The 22227-nt window shown below is 41.1% G+C and overlaps 1 protein-coding gene and 1 non-coding gene across 2 annotated transcripts in view; one reads left to right on the forward strand and one right to left on the reverse strand.

Moving 5' to 3' along the window:
* Positions 1-22227, forward strand: part of ARID1B (AT-rich interaction domain 1B) — a 514902-nt gene that overhangs the window by 423515 nt on the left and 69160 nt on the right. Inside the window, 2 exon segments of the mRNA XM_029057789.2 lie at positions 4878-5057; positions 20843-21170. Coding sequence (XP_028913622.2) covers positions 4878-5057; positions 20843-21170 — 508 coding nt within the window.
* Positions 9723-9860, reverse strand: LOC114809943. The gene has a single exon (XR_003757714.1). It is a non-coding gene; the product is annotated as a small nucleolar RNA SNORA7 (small nucleolar RNA).

Here is a 22227-nt window from a genome sequence, read left to right on the forward strand (position 1 = left end):
GTGGGAAACTGGAAATCTACCTGTAGATAGAAGAACACAGGGAAATCATCAGTCAAGCAAGAGACAGAAAATGCATCTGGGCACTCGGACTACACCAAAGTTTGCAGCCTATGTTTTTCTCAAGCCAAAGTACTTACTGTGTCTCATATTCTTCTCTCCCAGTCTGTCCTCTTACTCACTAGCCTGAAACTCCCTCCCCCTTGACATCCAGCAGACCACTTCTCTTCCCATCTTCAAAGCCTTTCTGAAATTGCCTCTTTTCCAGGCCTTCCCTGATTAATCTCTCCTCTTCCCACCTTCTATCCTCCCTAACTGCCACTTCAACACTTCCAAATTGTCTATGCACTGGACCATCAGCTCCGCCATAATACTCAGGAACATATCTTTACAATTGATTGCTTCCTTCTATCTGTAATTTATTTTAGTTTCTGACTCCCCTGCTTAATAGTAAACCCTTTGAGGGCAGGAATTATGTCTATCAATTATACTCTCCCAGGTGCTTACCACTATAAATAAGTAGTGCAATGCAAAGTTAAAGAGGACCTGAGAAGAGAGGGGAATGTAGACTGTAAACTCGTTATGGGCAGGGAATGTGTCTGCTAATTATGTTGTATTGTACTCTCACAAGCGTGTAGTAGAGTGCTCTGCACATAGTAAGCACCAGTAAGTAACCAATAAGTAAGCACTGATTGATTGAATCAGAGTGACAACTGGAGAATGGCTTGGAAGAAAAGGAGAAGATGGGAAGAAAAAGAAGCTAATCCCAGGGAAAGTGGAGAACATAAAAACCTCATTGACAGTGCATGGCTAGTTCTCTCACTGAATTTTACTTTGCATTCCATAAATTCCCTTTGTTGTGGATGGAAAAACCACATCTCAAATAGAAACTGATGATTTTGAAACTGTGAAGCTAAGGGCAGGTGCTATTATCAATCTCCTCTTCTCAGCAGTGAACATAACCTTAGCTGTCACCTTCTAAAATTCTTCATCATTTTGTGGATGGCCAATGTCAGTTAATAATAAAATAAAAGTATCCACCAATTAAGGGCAAAACTAAAGGGATTATCTTTAAACATTAATTTAGATAGAGGACAGAGAGTGCATGCAGGGGTTTTCTGAAAGCAGTCATATTTTTTCTTCCAGTTTCAAAAGGAGTTAGTGAAGTCAGGATTCTGTTAGAAATGTGAAATGTAGGAGGATGCTGTCTCTTTTTTCAGAATTCTGAAGTTACTGCCTGCAATACAACCAATGCGCTTCAGAGATAAAGAACAAACCTTAGCATGAATGTGAAAACCAATACATTTCTTCCTAAACAAAGTTACAAATTTGTCCATTCATCTATTTCACATGGCCTCTGGGGGCCATCTCTCCCCCTCTAGACTGTAAGCTTGTTGTGGAAAGGAAATATGTCTGTTATACCTTACTCTCCCAAGTGCTTAGTACAATGCTCTGTACACAGTAAGCCCTCAATAAATACCATTGACGGACTGATTGGACCTGACAGCTAGGGTTCACTCAATCAATCAGTAATATTTATTGAGTACTGTGCCGAGCACTGTGCTAACCACTTGGTAGAGTACAATACAACAGAATTGATAGATCAGTAGAAGGGAAGACAGATGGTAAAATATATTATGGATATGTTCAAAAGTGTTGTGAGTCTGTGGGTAGGGTGAATATCAATAATAATAATAATAATGGTATTTGTTAAATGTTAAGTACCAAGCACTGTTCTAAGCATTGGGGAATCCATCATAAAGACTGCCGGTCTCACCTTCACCAAATCTCCACGACCCACCCGTTCCTCTCCATCCAAACTGCTACCACGTTAGTACAATCACTCGACCTATCATTCATTCATTCAATCGTATTTATTGAGCACTTACTATATGCAGAGCACTGTACTAAGCACCTGGAAAGTACAGTTTGGCAACGGATAGAGACAATCCCTACCCAACAATGGGTTTACAGTCTATCTGACTGAATTACTGCATCAGCATCCTTTCGGACCTCCCAACCTCCTGTCACTCCCCACTTTAGTCCATACTTCACTCTGCTGCCAGGATTTATCATTCTACAGAAACGTTTTGGGCATGTCACTCCCCCCCTCAAAAATCTCCAGTGGTTACCTATTAAGCTCCATATCAATCAAAAACTCCTCATTATTGGCTTCAGAGCTCTCCATCACTTTGGCCCCTCCTACCTCACCTCCCTCCTCTCCTTCTACATCCCAGCCCGCACTCTCCACTCTTCTGGTGTTAGCCTTCTCGCTGTGTCTCGTTCTCATCTGTCCCACCATCGACCCCTGGCCCATGTCCTACCTCTGTCCTGAAATGCCCTCCCTCAAATCCTCTAATCACACTTGCCCCCTTCAAAGCCCTACTGAAGGCTCACCTCCTCCAAGAGGCCTTCCCTTTTCCTCACCTCCCCCTTCCCTCCACTTAGCCGCTACTCATTCCCTTTGCTCTACCCCCCCCCCCCCCCCCGACCCCACAGCACTTGTGTATATGTGTACATATCTGTAATTCTCTTCATTATATTAATGCCTGTTTACTCGGTTTGATGTCTTGTCTCCCCCTTTCTAGACTGTAAGCTCGTTGTGGTCAGGGATTGTCTCTATTGCTGAACTGTACTTTCGAAGCACTTGGTTCAGTGCTCTGTACACAGTAAGCATTCAAGAGATATGATTGAATGAATGAATGAATGAATGAATGAATGAATGAATGAATGAAAAGTTGTCCCAAGTGGGGCTCACGGTCTTTAATCCCCCTTTTACAGATGAGGTAAATAAGGCCCAGAGAAATTAAATGGCTTGCCCAAGGTCACACAGCAGACAAGTGGCGGAGCTGGGTTTAGAACCTATGTCCTCTGACTCCCAAGCCCGTGCACCTTCCACTAAGCCACGCTGCTAGGGTACATGTCCCAATGCGTAAGTGCCACAGAAGGGAGAATGATGTGACCTCCACATCAAACAGAAACTCCTTACCGTAGGCTTTAAAGCACCCAGACACCCTGACCCCACACCCACAACCTTATGTCACTGCTGTCCTACTACAACTCAGACTGCATGCGTTGTTCCTCTAACTCCAACCTACTCACCATACCTCCATCTAATTGGTCTTGCTGCCATTCCCTCTCTCACATCATCCCTCTGGCCTGGACCACTCACACTCTTCATATCTGATAGATGATCACTTTCCCCATCTTGAAGAGCACATCTCCAAGAGCAGTATGGACTAATGAATAGAGCACAGGCCTGGGAGTGAGAGGACAGGCCTGGGAGTGAGAGGATTGGTTCTCATCTTGGCTCCACCACTTATCTATTATGTGACCTTGGGCAAGTCACTTAACTTACCTCATCTGTAAATTGAGGACCAAGACTGTGAGTCCCATGTGGGACGTGGACTGTGCCCAACCTAATTCTGTTTATCTACCCCAGCCCTTAGAACAGTGCCTGGCCCATGGTAAGTTCTTAACAAAATACCATTTGTTAAAAGAGAGGCCTTCCCCAGCTAGGCCCTCATTTCCTTTTCTCCCATTCCCTTCCATGTTGCCCTTGCACTTGGATTTGAACCCTTTATTCACCCTTTTCTCAGCTCCAGAGAACTGATGTACATACTCCTAATTTAATTTATTTATATTTGTCTGTCTTCCTCTCTAGACTGTAAGCTTGTTGTGTGCCGGGAACGTGTCTGTCTACTCTATTTTGTACTCTTCCAAGTATAGTACAGTGCTCTGGACAGAGTAAACCCTCAGTAAATACAGTCAATTGTTGAATGAGCCTTTGAAGGTGGGGAAAGTGGTTGTCTCCCCTTATGTCCCTTCTCTTTTTCTCTGTCTCATGCAGAAGATCTGATACTTCCCCTCTATCCTCAAGTGTGTAGGGCAGTTGCTCTTTCTGCTAGTTATTGTAACTGATATTTTGCCCCTTCTATCTGGAGTATTAGCTGTATTCATTCATTCATTCATTCAGTTATTAAGCGCTTACTGTTTGCAAAGCACTGTACTAAGAGCTTGGAAAAGTACAGCACAACAAGCACATTGCCTGCCCCTGTCAGTTGTAGTAGTTTTTATGAAATGCCTATTGAGACAAAGTCCTATGAGCTTGGGAGAGCACAACTAAAGCAAAAGACATGTTCCCTGCCCATAAGGAGCTTACCATTTAATGGAGGAGACAGACATAGAAAATATTTACAAACATTAAATGACACAGTGGCAAAGACACAGATCACTTAGGAAGGGAAACAAATGTTCTGGGATGAAATATCAGAATAAATGAATGTCCACTCAGTTCTCCTGTAACATGTTTTCATTCTGCGTTTTGGCTAGAACTCTCTGTAGAAATTAGGGAATAGTCTTCCAACTATTTTAGGCTTAGCAATTGTTTTTAGGCTTAGCATGCCACGTTATCAGAGAGAACTGCTTGTAAGCGTGTCGGAGCGGGTAAGTACTATGGCATATTTTCTTTAATGTGAGGCTGTACACGACCCATGTTTGAGGACTACAAGATGTTCTACATATATAGGTAGAGCTTCCACTGGACAGTGACTGATCCATTACCCCTGACTTTGAAGAAGTAGAGTTTCTTAATCCCCTTCTCATGCCTGATAATTCTCTTCTAAAACCTCCAATCTCCATCTGCTCTGTTACTCCTGAGGAGTAAAATTCTGGTTGTAACCAATGACTGTCAGAATATCTTTTCAGGATGTAAATACCGTAAGCTTGTTGTGGGCAAAAGACTACCTCTTTTGACTTGCACTCTCCCAAGCACTTAGTACAGTGCCCTGTCCGCAGTAAGCACTCAGTAAATACCATTGATTGATTGATCTGAAGGAAATTTCTGCATTAACACCCAATCTATGTACTTTTCCCTTCAGTTTTTATGGCAGGAACGCAAAGGAATCCTCAGATGTCTCAATATGGGCCACAACAAACCGGACCGTCTATGTCACCTCATCCTTCACCTGGAGGCCAGATGCATCCAGGAATTGGTAGCTTTCAACAGACTAACTCAAGTGGTACTTATGGACCTCAGATGAGCCAATATGGACCACAAGGTAAAAAAAAAATGGTTTTAAATGGTGGGGCAGGGCAGGAGAGCAGAAGAAGATTTATATAAAGAATACATCATTTTTAATCATCAAAAGTATTTCATCCTCAGGAGCACCTAGTTGCTTGGTAAACATGCAAGAAGAAATAAAAGATGTGGACCCTTGCCCTTGAGGACATGTCTAATTGGGCAGACAGGCATTCATTAACATATGTTGCATAATTAAGAGAGAGAAAATAGATATAAATAATAGGCTTAAGTGAATTTAAAAATCAATAACAGGTAAATCAATAAAGACACCCGAGCTGAGGTAGCTAATTGGAGGACATAATTGAAGTAGGGGGCCTAATCTGTGAAAATTTAGGCAATGCATTTTTAATTTTCTTTTGAAGTGGCTTGTGTGATCCTGCAATTCACAGTTATTTCAGTAATATTTTTTTCAAAATTCTCAGTTTGGTCATTGTTATCCAGCAAAGTGGGTGGTCTGAAAAAGGAAAGAACATCTGCTTCGTGCATCTGTACAATTCTGAGCTCAGTAGTGGGATCATTCCATTTGCTTCCCTCAGGGCGTTTACAGTTCCAATCTTAGTTTCACTGGTCACTTCATTTTATTTTATTTAATTTATTTATAGTATTTGTTCAACACTTAATATGTGTCAATCACTGTTCTAAATGCTGGGGTAGATACCTTTAATCAGTTCAGATGCAGTACCTGTCCCAAGTCCACAAGTGAGCTGCCAATTTCCACATACCCAGACCCTCACTGCAGCATTATACGGCAACCACACTCAACCACACTCCCACCTTTTGATAAATCAGTTGATCAATCAATTAATGGTATTGATTGAGTGTTTATTATATTCAGATCACTGTACTAGGCACTTGAGAGAGTACAATAGAGTTGGTAGCCTTGACCCCTGCCCTCTAGGAGCATAAAATCTAGTTTTTAAACATTCTTCTGTATAGTTAATGTTTATTAGAAAGCAAATAATAGTGTATAGTAAAAGATTAAGCAAAACCACCCACAGAAGTTCAAAATGCTCATTCTCTCTCTCTCCTGGTATAATGGAGAGTTGACTCAGACCTATCCGTACTAACTCATTAAGATTTTCTGGCTTGTAATTCTTTGGAAGGATCACTGCCACAGTAGACCATATGAGTCTAGCACCTTTCCTGTATTTTTTTCTGTGTTTATGTTTGTTTTCATTAAACATGAATAAGTAATTTTAAAGGGATATGCCTTGGCTCATTTCCCAGAGCTAGCTCACTTTTCTGAAAATGAGAAAAAATATAAGATGCAAACAAAGTCAAAATGATCCAGGTCATACTAGAGAGCTGTTTTAGAATATTTGCAAAATGTACTCCAGGGTCACATCTTCCTTTTTGAAAGCCTTATTAATGATATTCTAGAGGAGTTTTTAAGGAGCCCTTTTGTATATTGCAGTTTATTGAACTTCTCCCAACTAATTTTTCCAATAGTCAGGACATTTGGTAAGGAGCCTCAAGAATTTTAAGCCATAATTCTTATGAACTTGTGTCCAAACATCTTTAAAATAATTTGTTTTTAAAATAAGATATTCATTTGGATTTGGAGATTTCAAGTTTGTTTCGAATTATTTTAAAGGAAATTATAAGACCTGTTGACTTGCGTGCTACACAAGTTTTTCCAGAATATAACTTGCTTTGCTTTGTCTAGTCTCATTTAAAATGATTTGTTTGTTATCTCTGGGGTTTATCTGAGCTCCTCTTCCTCCTCTCATCTGTCACCCCCAACATTCCTTGTCGCATATGGGTCAGTGTGCCTTGGCCAAGTGTGAATCCAACTACTGTAACAAACTCTGTATTGAAAAATCATTTTTCTTGCTACGTTTTTGCATGCAGAGCAGGGCCAGGGTGGAATTTAGAAAGAGAATACATTTCAGCCATGGTTTAACTTCCAAGGACTAGTCTTGTGTTTCTCTTTAATGAATAACCATAAAAAGCACATATCTGCTCAGAGGCTTCATTGGTTCCAGGCCAACCCTGTGAATAGATAGGAAATGGATTTTCTTATTTTTTGGATGAAAATATAGAGTTTTTAGCCAGCACACTCTTTTTTTTTTCCAGAACTACTTGAATGCTGAGATTTTATGCTAACTGCTGTCTTTTACACTAAAGTAGTCCTAGAACATAGAGAATCCTCTTTCAGTTGTAGCCAAAGGCCTTGTATCAAAAGTTGAACAACTTACTTGTAGAATGCTATTTGACCTGAGTTTTAACACAGGCAGTAATCTTTAGTTTTTTTATCATTCCATAATGTTTCAAAGCCTTGCCTCCTTCTCTTTATCCCCATTATACCTATTACCCTTCTTATCCACTCTTCCCCCCAACAAACTTTTCCTCCCATGCTTTCATTCCACTGGAGCAAGTGTAAAAACTTTCACGTCTTGGGGCTTGCAGTAATTGTACAGTGCTTAAAATTAGTCTCCAGACCCTATCAAAATAAAACAAGCTGTTTTTTCTTGTCCAGTGTTTGCTCCTTTTATTGGGTCCTAGAAGACAGAAAATCCCGCTCGCTGTGTTCCTGACCTTAGGCCAACTCAGCAATTTTTGGGGGGTGGGGGCGGGGGAGGTTCCTACTTCATCACATTTAGTAATGACCATGATGAAACATTTATGCTTTTTTTTCCTCCTCTTCATGAAGCAGCATGGCCTAGTAAATAGCCTGGGAGTCTGAAGGACCTAGGGTTCTAATCCTGGCTCCTCCACTTGTCTGCTCTCTGATTTTGGGCAAGTCACTTCATTTCTCTCTTCCTCAGTTTCTTCATCTGTAAAATGGGGATTTAGACTGTGAGCCCTATCGTGGGACAGGGACTGTGTCCAACCCAATCACCAGTGCTTAGAACAGTGCCTGGCACATGGTAAGTGCTCAACAAATGTCATTTGGGGAGATTGTTTTTAATTTCCCCAGATTATGTCCACACCTGAGCATTTGTTTATTTTAATCTCCTGATGCACCTGCATCCACATATGACTTATTTCATTACTTAAGCACTAATTCTTATATGTATCCACTTCTGTTTCTTCCTTTGTTCTGTAAAATATTTTAGTGTCTGTCTCCCCCAGAATTGTAAAGTCCTGGCAGCTAAGGAATCATATCCACTATTCCACTCTGCTCTCCCAAGCACTTAATACATTGCTGTGCAAACAATAGGTCATTACAAATGACAGATTAGTTGATTATCAGTGCTATGTGCTGAGTTTAGAACACTGGGAATCTGGGACCTGGGTCCATTTTGTTACATCTAAAGGGGGCAACAGCATGAGTACTGGGTTGTCTGATCTCAAGACCATTTAGACTATCTACATATAGATATGTACCTATTATAATTGGAGCAGATTCTGCCTATATGATCAACATGGCCTAATGGAAAGAGCATGGGCCTGGGAGTCAGAGGACCTGGGTTCAAATCCCATCTCTGCTGCCTGTCTGCTGTGTGACCTTAGGCAAGTGACTTGGCTTCTCTGTGCCTCCATTATCTAAACTGAAGAATGGGGATTAAGACTGTGAGCCCAGTGTGGAACATATACTGTGTCCAAAATGATTAGCTTGTATCTACCCCAGAGCTCAGTATAGTGCTCTGTACATAGTAAGCACTCAATAAGTTCCACTCATTGATTGATTGAGCTCAGTGTCAATCAAATGTCCACTGGATATTTCTGTATTGAGGCACTTCAAGATCAATGGTGTGCATCAGAGCCAGGTATCCATATCCAGAGGGTATCCATATCTGAGTGCTGTGACCTGCTTTTGTACCTTGTTGCCTCCTAGGATCGTGTGCTGTTACAAATATTAGAGAAGCCCTCTTGATCACCTAAATTTTCTTTTATATGATTGTACCAGGTGACTAAACCATTCACTGGGCATGTTAGGCACTTATTGGAGGCCTTGTAGATTATACGTTTTATGGGCATGGTACTTTATTGAATGACATCTTTATCAAAAAAGGAATAATAGTAGTAATGGTGGTATTTGTTAAGCACTTACTATGTGTTACATAGTAAGAACTTACACTGACAGTTACATAGAGCTTACAGTGTTCTAAGCACTGGAGGGATACAAGGTGATCAGGTTGTCCCACATGGGGCTCACAGTTTTAATCCTTATTTTACAGATGAGGTAACTGAGGCACAGAGAAGTTAAGGGACTTGCCCAAAGTCATACAGCTGGCAAGCAGTGGAACCGAGAGTAGAACCCATGACCTCTGACTCCCAAACCCGGGCTCTTTCCACTGAGCCACGTTGCTTCTAGCCAGGCAGGGCCTAGCCAAAACTTACACCATCATGTAGTAGGACTGGTCCTCGTACTGGCTTATGCTGTCGAGTCAGTTCCAACCCATGGCGACTCCACGGACACATCTTTCATTCAACAGTATTTATTGGGCGTTTACTATGTGCAGAGCACTGTACTAAGCGCTTGGGATGAACAAGTCGGCAACAGATAGAGACAGTCCCTGACGGGCTTACATCTCTCCCAGAACACCCCACTCTCCATCTGCAGTTGTTCTGGTAGGGTGTCCATGAAGTTTTCTTGGTAAAATACAGAAATGGCTTACCATTGCCTTCTTCCTCACCGTAAACTTGAGGGTCTGCCCTCGACTCTCTCCCATGCCTCTGCCGCCCAGCACAGGTGACTTGTAGCAGATTGCCTTCCACTCGCTAGCCACTGCCCAGGCTAGAAATGGAATGGGTAGGCCTCTGTTTGACTCTCCCTCCCTTTGCCGAGACTGGTAGAGTACTGGAATCTCTCTAGGTGCAATCCTGAGTGGGGCGTAGGACTGGTAGTAGTTATAATAGTAAAAGTTTGGGTGGGATTATCGATCATCCATTTGTTGCAGTGCACTCAATGGGAACATGTCTACCAACTCTCTTGTATTGTACAGTCAATCATATTGAGCGTGTAGTGTGTGCAGAGCACTGTACTAAGTACTTGGGAGAGTACAGTATAACAGAGTTGGTAGACACGTTCCCTGCCCACAAGGAACTTACAGTCTAGAAGTCTGTAAATATTCTATTCTAGAGTGCTTTCTCAAGTGCTCAGTACAGCATTCTGCTCACAGTAAGCACTTAATACCAGTTATTGATTGATTAGTTGCTTGGGAAGAGCAGGTTCCCTGCCCACAAGTAGTTTACACTCTAATGGGGGTCATATCAAATTTTTCAACTTTTGTTGCATTTGTGGCCTAAAATCCTCATTGAATTCTTCTCTAGCAGAAATGTCCAAATAGGAATGTTACCTAATGAGTCTGAAGGTAAATCTCGGTGACTCATGCAAAATTAGTTTTTGAAGAGCTTGATTCAGAAGAGCTTATTTGGGAGGGGCTGGGGGGATATAGACGAGTATTTTGGCATTTTTGATGTACACATTAGAGGGTTCTTATTAAACACTTACTCAATCACGAAGTAAAATCATTTGGCTTAGATCCATTAAAATAAGCATCAAATTCCATAGTTAATTCTGCAGTTCTAACTTTCCTCTAGTGTTAAAAAAAAAAGTGAGACTCTCAAACTGTGGATGAAATAATATTGAATGCCTAGCACCAAATTTGGCAGCTGTGAGGAGCCCAGGACCGAAGGACCAATCACAAATCAAAATTTTCTGAATTCGGTGATCTTTGGAGGTTTTCTTATTTTTGTTGGGGTTGTTTTTGTATATTTTCAGTGAAGTGCAACTGATAACCACTTCTTGTGAAAATAATTTGCTTTCTTTGGGGGCAAAATATCTCTAAATGGTTCCAAGTCTGTCCAGGCGGGCTGGGATTCAAAATCCACTGATTACCCAGAGAAGGCACTAGGGTTTCAGAACTTCAGTACCAGACTGTGCCCACTTGAAAACTGTGGGCTCTTGAACTTGGCCGTCTGACACGTCCAGCTGATGGGGGCTGGCCCAGCATCTGCTGCATTCATTGTGTTTAATGCTGGATCCATCTGGTTTCTGTCAGAGCTGTTGCCAACAAATTACTAATCTATTAGAGAAACATGGAAATAAGATTGCACTTCTCAGTCCTGGTGTTTCTTCTCGTATTTTGCTTGGCTGTCATTTTAACCTTACACTTTTCCTTTTTGGTCGGAGAAGGTGGCGACGACTGGTATTTAAAATAGTGAAGGGCTTTCCCAAATTGGGAGGAGACAAATAGACAAAAATATGCAACATCAAGCTTCTTTCGTTAGATCTCTGTTGTCATTTTATGGGCTAGAAACCAGGCTTTTGAGCTAAAGCTTCTTGAATTCAAGGGAGAATTACTGTTCATTGTAAGGAAGAGAAGTGGGGTTTTCTGCTTCTGCTTCAGAATTGAGGTCGCCATAATTATAACATTGCTTGACAGGTTGACATTGGTTCCTGAATGCCAAGTCAGGAATCCATTGATTAAAGAAGGCAGGAAAATAGAAGACTGTACAGTATGATCTGTGTGTGTGAGAGAGCTTATATATGTGGGGGACTACAGCTATTTTACCCAAATACATACCCCATCCACCCCATTTTAGTGTGCTTTCTAGTATCCAGGGCAAGGGAGTTGCGGAGTTATGCAGAGATAATGAAATGTGAATTCTTCTCTCTGTAGCGACATAACTGACTTGAAAAGACTCAAGTGCAAAAGGTACAGGATAGCGATGTGTGTGTGTGTGTGTGTGTACGTGCATAAGTGCAATTTTTTCTTTGCTTATTATCGTCTTTGCTTTCTATGTGTAAAATAAAGACATGGAGTAGAAATACTGAGGAACAAGAGGACCATGAGCAGGGAAAGACTACATTTGGAGTGCTTCATCTCTGTTAAGCCTCATTGTGGGGATATTTGTTGTAACATCTATGCAGAAGTGCTTGATTTCTAAAACAAGATTAAAGTTTTATTTCATTTCCTTCGAAAGCAAAGGGCACATATGGTTTCACTGAAGAAGATTTCTAGCCAAATGAGTCAGTTACGAGAGGTTGGTGGGGAGGGTGAAGACTAGCCACAGAGTAACAGCATGAATATATGAATTAATTACATGAGCTCTCAGAAAAATGAATGAGTTCATTTTTAATAAAAGCAAAGTTGCAGGGGGAGGGCAGGAGCATTGTATTCCACTTCTCTGATTGCCCAAAAGTGTCAAGGAGAGGTGGCAAAGAGGAGGGAATTTCCACAGAAAGACCATGAAGTCTGATGCCTTAAATAAGCATGGGAATAATAAAGACAAGCCAGCTTGTTCCACTCTCTGTACTCCCACTGGAGGAGAAGTAGAACAATATTTCCACCACGTCTGATGTGATGGGAAGTCTGAAGCCGATTGAAAAGCAGTTGACTATGTCCAGAAAAGTGAGTTTTATAAACTACTTAAAAGGCCTTTTTTATTTTTTTCTAAGATGATAGTCAGTGTTTCTTTATTTTAAAGGAAAATAAATTTGCTGCAAGCCAGAAACACTAATTTTAAATTGTAACAAGGGAGCTTTCTGGAGAAGACAGATGAGATTGGAAGGAATGTGCAGAAGAGAATCAGCGTGGCCTGGTGGAGAGAGCACAAGCCTGGGAGTCAAAAAGACGTCATCTGTAAAATGGGGGTAGGACTGCGAGCCCCACATGGGACAGGGATTGTGTCCAACCTGACTACTTGTATCTATCCCAGTGCTTAGAACAGTGCCTGGCATGTAGTAAGCACTAAACAAATACCATTTAAAAAGAAGTTTCAACTTAGTCTCAACTTGGACAGCTAGTTGTCTCCAAAGATATTGTAGATGGAACTGTATCACTAACCCAATCCCCCAGCCACATGAATGGTCTTCCTTTTTTGCTCACTCTGCTCTCTCTCTCTCTCTCTCTGTCTCTTTTTACCCCGCTCTTCTAGTCTCCCTTCTTCCATTTTCTTTCCTTCCTTATTTCTTCAGATTAACCATTTGGTCTCCCAGCCATATTGGTAACACTGGCAGTTGGTGATCCTAGACTTAACCATCATTCACCTGCCTTTGGTTCTATATGAATTCCCGATCTTGACTGTGAAAAGGAGAGCACGCAGTTTTCCTAAAAACTGGAAGTAGTGTTTTTGCAGACTGCTGCATTGAGGAAAACCTGGGCTGTAAAGTGGTCCCCACAACCATTCACAAGCGCATTTAATAATAATGATGGTATTTTGTTAAGTCTTTACTATGTATGAAGCACTGTTCTTAGCCCTGGGGTAGATACAAGGTAATCAGGTCCCACATGGGGCTCACAGTCTTTGTCCCCATTTTACAGATGAGGTAACTAAAGTACAGAGAAGTGAAGTGATTTGACAAAGTCACACAGACATGTGGCAGAACCCGGATTAGAACCCAAGTCCTCTGGCTCTTGGCCCATGCTCTTTCCACTAGGCCACGCTGCAGCAGCCAGTTCTGACACATATACAAACAGGCTTGCGTTGCCGGATGACAGTTTCCTAATAATGTTGTAATCCAAACACCCAATGAAAATATAGGATCTCAAGAACTGAGTGTATTTGGAGGTGCAAAGAGATCATTCCCTTGCCATTGTTTCTTTAAACTCATAATGTGGGTGACCTAAACATATCTGTTAACCCCAGCCCCATCTTTTAAAAAGTTCTTGAAAGTTATCAGTTTTTAAATTTTCAGGAAATTATCACAAGAAGGGAATATGATACTGAATTTCTCAAGCAAGTCAAATTATTTCACAAGTTGGAGAACAGAAGAGCACAAGAAATTTTCCATCCCAGCCCAATGTTTTGTCTCTGACACTGGCAACAGAGGATTCTGGGAGATACAGTGAAGTTTTCCTCCTTAGAAATCAATCTTGGAGTCATTGTCAAATAATAATTAACAAGAAGAAGAAGAAGAAGAATTGTGGTATTTGCTATGTTCTAGGCACTGTACTAAGCACTGAAGTCCATCAAAGGGCAAGGACTGTCTCTACCTGTTACCGATTTGTAAATTCCAAGTGCTTAGTACAGTGCTCTGCACATAGTAAGAGCTCAATAAATACTAGTGAATGAATGAATGAATGAATAAAAGACAATCAGGTTGAACACAGTTCTTGTCCCACATTGGGCTTACAGTCTAAATCCCCATTTTACATTTGATATAACTGAAGTACATAGAAGTGAAGTGACTTGCCCAAGGTCACATAATGGTGGAGTCGGAATTAGAACCCACATCCTTCTGACTCCTAGGCTCATGCTCTATCCGCTAGGCCACACTACTTCCCAAGTGTTCCTCAAAGAATCATTATGTTATAGGCTGGACCCCAGAAGGGCCATCATAATGGTGGACTTCAGGAAGAGCCCTGAAAACAAAATCAATTATATAGTTTTTCTACTCTATGAAGCCAGGTCTGTTTGTACCTGAAATAATGTGTGCAACCCTGCTGACCACATCTTGGAAGGTTAGGCAGGGTAATCAAGGGAAGTAAAGAGTGAAATGATGAAAGCAAAGAAGGGATATGAAAATTAAAGTTGCAAAATTATGAAGTGTGTAGGTGGGTGAACATGGAATTATTGTTCACCATCTCCTACAACACTAAAAAAACGAAGAGATATTCATTAAAGTTTCAAGTAAGTATATTTAAAACTCATATAAAGGAAATACTTTGTTTGGAATTTGTTACCATAGCAATACCATCATCTTCAGTGGTATTTATTGAGTAACTTATAGGTGCAAAGCATTGATCGAAGCACTTGGGAGAGTAATAAAGAAGAATACCAATCACTGCCTTTTAAGTACTTATAATTGGGTTGGACAGACAAAATGATTTACAGATAGTGGGAACCTAACAGGGATTTAGTAGGAAATAGTAGAAATATATCAAGAAGAGTAAATAATTGAATGTTCAACTGTGTATTGCATTCATCTCTTCAGCACTTATGCTCCTCTGAATATTATTAGTAGTAGTATATTTATTTGACTATTCAGTGGCTCTTACGTGCTGAGGATGTTGTCACGTTGAACAGTATGATTGGAATATTGTGAATTAATCAAGGAAGACTTCCCTTGAGGAGGTGGTATTTTAGGATGGCTTTGAAAATGGGTAAATCTTTGTGGTCAGGCAAATTTGGAACCTGGGGAAGTTCTAGGATGGGGAAGTAGCATGAGCAAAGTAGAGTTAGAAGGGGAGCTTGGGAGGAGCCAAGAGTATGAGCTGGAAACAGTGAATGAAGAGAGCTGATCTTTGAGATGGAGAAACATGGATAAGGTATTTCTGCTTGATGTGAGGGGAGTTAGAATTGTCGATGGCTGTGGAGTGGAGAAATGTGGGCCAAGTAACTTTTTTTTCCCAAGTGTTTATTATGTGATAGGCTCTGTACTATGTGCTGGGGTAGGTATAAGCTACAAGTTCGAACCAGTCCATGTACCACATGGAGCTCAATTCTTAATCCCCATTTTTCAGGTGAAGTAATTGATGCACAGAGAAGTTAAGTGACTTAGCCAAAGTCATACAGCAGACAAAGTGACAGAGCTGGAATTAGAACCCAGTTCCTTCAGGAATATCACTGATGCAGCATTGTGTCATATGTAGTGTGGAACTGGGGTAGGCGTGGAGGCAGAGAAACCAATGAGGTGACTGATACACTAGGCAAATATCGTAAACATTAGAAAGGTGTAATTAATAGTAGTGGTCATAATGGAGTCCTAGAGGGAAAGCCAAGATTGAAAGAGAAAAAGTTTGGGATGTTATATGGCAATCCTCTCAACATTAGGAATGGCTAGGAAGGAGATTTTTTTTAAATATCCTCTTAACATTTTCATATGTAGTAATGGGTTCAACATTCCATTGGTTAAACCAAGCAGTGGATTTTCATGTTCTCAATAAATATGTAACCTTAAGGATGTACAATTAATTGTCATCCCTAACTTTTCCTCTTTAAAATTGGTTATGAACCTTCCTTGAATTGATCTAGCTCTTTTTGAACCTATTAATAATTTCTGCCTGTACAACATCCAGCAATGATGAATTCCAACAGCTTATCTCCGACTGTATGAAAAACACATTCCTTTTCTTAGTTTTGAATCTCCTGTTTCATCTGGTGTCCCTTAATCCTGGTGTTTAGGGATTAAGTGAGTAACAATTCCATGTTCGCCCTGTTCCCCTTCTATTTGCAAATTAAAATCAGGTGATGAAATGCTTCAGTGATAATAGGAAGGTGGATGACTCCTAAGTCACATGGATGCTAAAAGTGCTCGAATTTAATGTGGTGTTATACAGAAAGCTCCAAATTTTCGACACTATTGATGGGTGGGACAGATAATTCATGGCTTAGTGGGAAGAGCTTGGGTATGGGAGTCAGAAGACCTGGATTCTCATCCCGCCTCTGCAACCTATCAGCTGTGGGACCTTCAGCAAATTATTTAACTTCTCTGGGCCCATCTGTAAAATCGAGGTTCAATACCTGTTCTCTTCCCACCAAGAATGTGAGCCCCATGTAGCACAGGGACTATCTCACACCTGCTTGTAGTATATCTACCCCAGTGCTCAGTACAGTGCTTGGCATATAATAAAAGGTTAACACATACAATTATTACTTTAAGCAGTGTGGCTTAGTGGAAAGAGCAAGGGCTTGAGAGTCAGAGGACATGGGTTCTAATCCCTGCTCTGCCACTTGGCTGCTGTGTGACCTTGGGCAAGCTGGTTAAATTATGTGCCTCAGTTACCTCATCTGTAAAATAAGGATTAAGACTGTGAACCCCGTGTGGGACAATCTGATGACCTTGTATCTATCCCAGCATTTAGAACAGTGCTTGGCACATAGTAAGCGCTTAAAAAATACCATTATTATTATTAGTATAAACACAAAACGAGTGCTTGAAAACATCTGGGCAGCAGAGGTTAATGGTTTGGTACTTCTTTAGGGGTCTGAAAGATCTCGTCCTGCATCCGAGTAGCTCAGAGAGCATCACTTTTGTGACTTGGAGATGCCACATGATAATAATGATAATAATAATATAATAACAATTGTGGTATTCATTGAGCGCTTACTATGTGCCAAGCAAAGTATTAAGTGCTGAGGTAGATACAAGCTAATGAGGTCCCACATGGGGCTCACAATCCAAATAGGAGGAAGAACAGGTATTGAATCCCATATAAGGTCATATAGCAGACAAGTGGTGGATCAGGATTAGAACCCATGACCTTCTGACTCCTAGGTCTGTGCTCTTTACATTATGCCACGTTTGGAGAAGGTAGATGACAAAGCAGGTTCGCAGCTAGTGAGACCCTAACTTAATTTGCTACAAGTGTTCTGTAAAAGTGAATTATCATTCACTTAAAATAAAAAATTGACTCTAGAAAAATCAAAGTTCATTAAAAGAGTTTCCTTTTCATTTACATTTGAGAGTGTCACCCAGGAGATTTCTGAACAGGGTAAATAAGGGGAAAGCTAAAGGTGACAATAATTCAGCTTCATTTCTTACAGTTAGGCATTTACTCTAAATTGGTCACTTTTTCATAACATCACTTATGGGAGTGAACAGTTTCTCCCTTTCCAGATCATATATAGATTTGAGCCCGAGCAACTAGAAGCCATGTGCGTCAACAGGCAGGTTGCTATTGAACCAGTATAAGAAGATAATCGAATTCCACAAGGCATTATGTAAAATTTCCATACGAGCCATTTCTCCTGAACGCAGCTATGAAATATTTGACATAATTATGGGCTCGGGGTTCCTCTCCATCTCCGTTTTCCAACTTTTTATGGTAAGGTATGTTTTTGGAGAGTTTCATTCTGACCCTCAGCTGCCACTTATACACTAGGGATTTTTTGATGTCTGATGGACCCATGGTTGCCTAGCTACTTAAAACAAGGGGATTTCTAGCCATGACTGAAATTGCAAGGACCATGTCATCATTTCATGAGAATCGCCAGCTGCCCCTTTTGGCTAAGAGTTCTAGGTGAGCTGACCAGGCAGCCTGATAAGCAGCAGCAGAATTTAGTGGATGGAGCACAGATCTGGGAGTCAGAGGGACATGGCTTCCAATTCTTGCTCCGCCACTTGTCCGCTGTGTGATCTTGGACAAGTCACTTCAGTTAGCTCTGCCTCAGTTGTGTCATCTGTAAAATGGGGATTAATAATAATTATGATACTTAAACGCTTATTATGTGCCAAGCTATTATGTGCCGAGCCGGGTTCGAATGCCGGCTCGGCCACTTGTCAGCTGTGTGACTTTGGGCAAGTGACTTAACTTCTCGGTGCCTCAGTTACCTCATCTGTAAAATGGGGATTAAGACTGTGAGCCCCACGTGGGACAACCTGATTCCCCTGTGTCTACCCCAGCGCTTAGAACAGGGCTCGGCACATAGTATGCGTTTAAAAAATACCAACATTGTTATTATTATTATTATTATAAGCACTGGGATAGATACAAGTTGATTGGCTTGGACCCAGTCCCTGTCCCACATGGGGCTCACACTCTTAATCTGCATTATACAGGTGAGGTTACTGAGACCCAGAGAAGTGACATGACCTGCTCAAGGTCACGCAGGCCCAGAGAAGTGACATGACTTGCTCAAGGTCACATAGCAGACAAGTGGCAGAGAATGATTAGAACCCAGGTCCTTCTGACCCCAGGCCTAAGCTCTGTCCACTAAGCCATGCTGTTTCATGTGGGACAGGGCCTGTATCCAACCTGATTAACTTGCATCTACCTCAGCGCTTAGAACAGTGCTTGGCACATAGTAAGTGCTTAAAAAATACTGTTATTATTAGTATAACATCTGTGGTTGATCAGCGTCTAGTTGCACTTCTCACCATCAGCTTCCCTGTCAATCAATAATGATAATCGTATTTGTTAAGCATTTACTATGTGCCAGGCACTGTACTAAGCACTGAGATGGATGCAAGGGAATAGGGTTGGATCCTCCTGCCCTATCCAGATATCACCCCATCTCCCTCCAACTCCTCAAAGCCTCCACTTCCTCTCTTCCAACTCCTCCTTGATCCTCTTCACTTCACTGAAACCACTCTTTCCTAGGTCACCAGTAACTGCGTCTGTAGAGATCTAGTGGATTCTCTTCTATCCTAATCCACCTCGACCTCTCTGCTTCCTTCTCCTGAAAGCGTGATTTAACCTTGGTTTCTCTGACACTAATCCTCTCCTACCTCTGACTACTCCTTAGTCCAGCTATTCCTGTGTTTCCCACTCCCTAACTGTGGGACTCCTGCAAGACTCAGTTCAAGGTTCCCTTTTCCTTTCAATCCACACTCATGCCCTTGAAGAGCTCATCCACTCTCAAACCACCTCTACGCAGATTACTCCCAAATCTACCTCATTAGCCTCGACCTCTTGCCCTCTTTTCAGTCTCTTATCTTTTCCTTCCTGTTGTCCATCTGTAAATAAATGATCTACCTCATCTTCCTGCCACCTAGGTTTCCCATCTCAGTTGACACCACCACTAGTCTCCCCATCTCTCAAGCCTACAATCGTGGCATTTTCCTTGACTTCTCCCTCTCTTTCAATCTCTATTTGTATTTTGTCATTAAGTCCTCTGAGCTCGTCCTTCACACTCTTTCCAGTACTCCTTCCTCTCCATCCAAATTGCCACCACAGCTAACCCCAGCATTTGCCATATTGCCTACTGCTTCAGCTTCCTTGCTGATCTCCCTTCTTCCAGTCTCTTCCCTAACCAGGCCATAATTCACTCTGCTGCCCAGATAAATTTTCTGAAACATAGTTTTGTGAGACTCATTTGTTTAGTATAATTGTTTTCATTTACCAAGGAGGTTGAAAATATTGGGTCTCAAACAGTAATTTTTTTTAGGAGTGTGATTTTTTTTCCCCTAGTGAAAGTCTCCAATATGATGTTGTCATGTGTCTTGTTAAATAGTCTTCTGTCAACAGAAATATTTGCAGAATATTTATATTGTATCTTTTGATCCAATAAGTTCTCAAGTTATGCAGTCACTTATGTATCACTTGTTCCATAACTGGTCACTTCTGGGGTGACATTTGCCAACTGTTTAACAACACGCTGCAGCAAGACTCAGAGAGGGGGAAAATAGTACATCTAGATGGTAGAGGAAATGAATTATTCATATGGAAACGTTTGCCTCGGAGTTGATGTTGTCAAGATGTTGACCACTTGAACAGTAGTACGAAATACTCTTCTGAAAATTTGAAGAAGATGCAAAGAAAAAACACAGTGAACCTGCTTTTGTATTAATGAACAGCAAAGAATACAAGGTGGATGGAAGGCAGCTGGTGGTGAAAATAGGAGGGAATAAGTTTCCTGAGGCTTTAAAGCACAACAAAGTGATTGAGTTCTCTGAGTTGAACTAAAAATGAAATTGATACATTTTCTAAACTTTTTAGCATGTTCAATAGCACTTTCACAATCCTCTTTGACTACAAGCTCCCTGAAGCTGGGTTTGTGACTGCCAACTCTGTTGTACTCTCCAAAGTGCATAAGACAGTGGTCTACCTTCATGCATTAAAGGCTTAATCAATCTTATTGATCCAGTGCTTAGAACAATGCTTGGCACATAGTAAGTGCTTAACAAATACCATCATTATTATTATTACTATTCTTTATTTTATTTAATTTTAAAATCATGTGATTTTACAGTTAAAGGCCCCTAGAATTCATGCTACATGGTAACCTGTATCAGTTTAATAGAATGTGTTTTGTGACTGACAGTCTGGGCAAGACCAACATATTGTGGATTAATAGGGTTAAACTTTAAAGTGCTCTATTCTGATTTTTAACTACTTATGTTTCCTGCATATGTTTTTCAGCCAGTAAGATCTGAAATCAAAGTGTTTAATATATATTTTTATTGTTGTTGTTCTTTTTATTTAGGTAGCTACTCCAGACCTCCAACATACAGTGGGGTGCCTAGTGCCAGCTACAGTGGCCCAGGGCCTGGCATGGGAATAAATGCCAATAACCAGATGCACGGTCAAGGGCCAAATCAGCCATGTGGTACCATGCCCATGGGACGGATGCCATCAGCTGGGATGCAGAGCAGACCATATTCCGGAAACATGGGCAGCATGACTCCTAATTCTCCTGGCATGACTCAACAGGGAGGCCCTGGCATGGGTCCACCAATGCCCACTGTGAATCGTAAGGCACAGGAGGCAGCTGCTGCAGTAATGCAGGCCGCTGCAAACTCGGCCCACAACAGGTATGACTTTAAGGGAAAGCTGAGGTGGTTGTTTTCAGGGAGAGAGGGAGGGGAACAATTTCTACATTTTCAAGATAATACCTAAGCATGATTTCCTTTCGCGCATCCTTTTGACACTTGATGCCACCAGTAGCGTAAATGTCCGGGAAGTAAGAAGAAGGTTATCTTGTAAATGTGGAAAAAGGGGGGTGGTGGGTGAGGGTGAGACCTAGAAAGTTCAAACAGATTTTTAAGTTATTATCAGTAGCGAACCAGGTACAGATGCACAGAGACTAGACAGGTATATGCTCATCCTAAATAAAAGTCAGGGGTTAAAACAAACAAACAAAAATAAATATGAGGATTAAGAGTTTAAAAAAGACCCTTTCCCTTCCCTTTCAAATAAACTTTAAAAGAAAAACTTTATCACAAATTGGAAAGTTGTGTGCGTGTGTGTATATGTGTGTACATGTGTATATGTTTGTATACATTTTCATGTGTGGGGATTTTTATTCTCTTATATTTTATGTAAAAATTATTTTTCTAAAATCATACCTCTCAACCTGCCCAGGTCCAAATAGAGTATGGACCAGGATCTTGTAGGTCATTTGGCATGGATTCTATTTGTGCAACCTTGGTTTTGATATTGTGAATTCTTGACGGAAATAAGTTACTAGAATAAAAATGACATGACAGTGATGTTATATGAAGTAAAAGTAACAAAGGTCAGGTGAGAGATATGTGATTTATAGTGTTCTCAGAAAGAAAAGCACTGGTGATCATGTGATGTTTGTGAGAGAGACAGACGTGTGGCTTAATTTGTTTTTAGGAGTGTGTGACTTCTTACTTTTCCTCTGAACTGTGTTATTTTGGTAATTTAGGGACCCCTGCTTTTGTGCTGCCTGCTCAAAAAGTCATAAATTTCCCCTCAGAAATTAATAGAAGATGGCAACTCCCTTTGATCAGAATGACTGTTGTTGGAAATTTCATAAATCCCAGCAGTGTGCTTCTGAGCACCACCCCCCCCTGCAGTCCATGAGGTGATTTTAATGGGCCTGCCTGATAAACTTTATCAAAG

The sequence above is a fragment of the Ornithorhynchus anatinus genome, chromosome 2 (assembly GCF_004115215.2).
Source record: "Ornithorhynchus anatinus isolate Pmale09 chromosome 2, mOrnAna1.pri.v4, whole genome shotgun sequence".
Taxonomy (NCBI): domain Eukaryota; kingdom Metazoa; phylum Chordata; class Mammalia; order Monotremata; family Ornithorhynchidae; genus Ornithorhynchus; species Ornithorhynchus anatinus.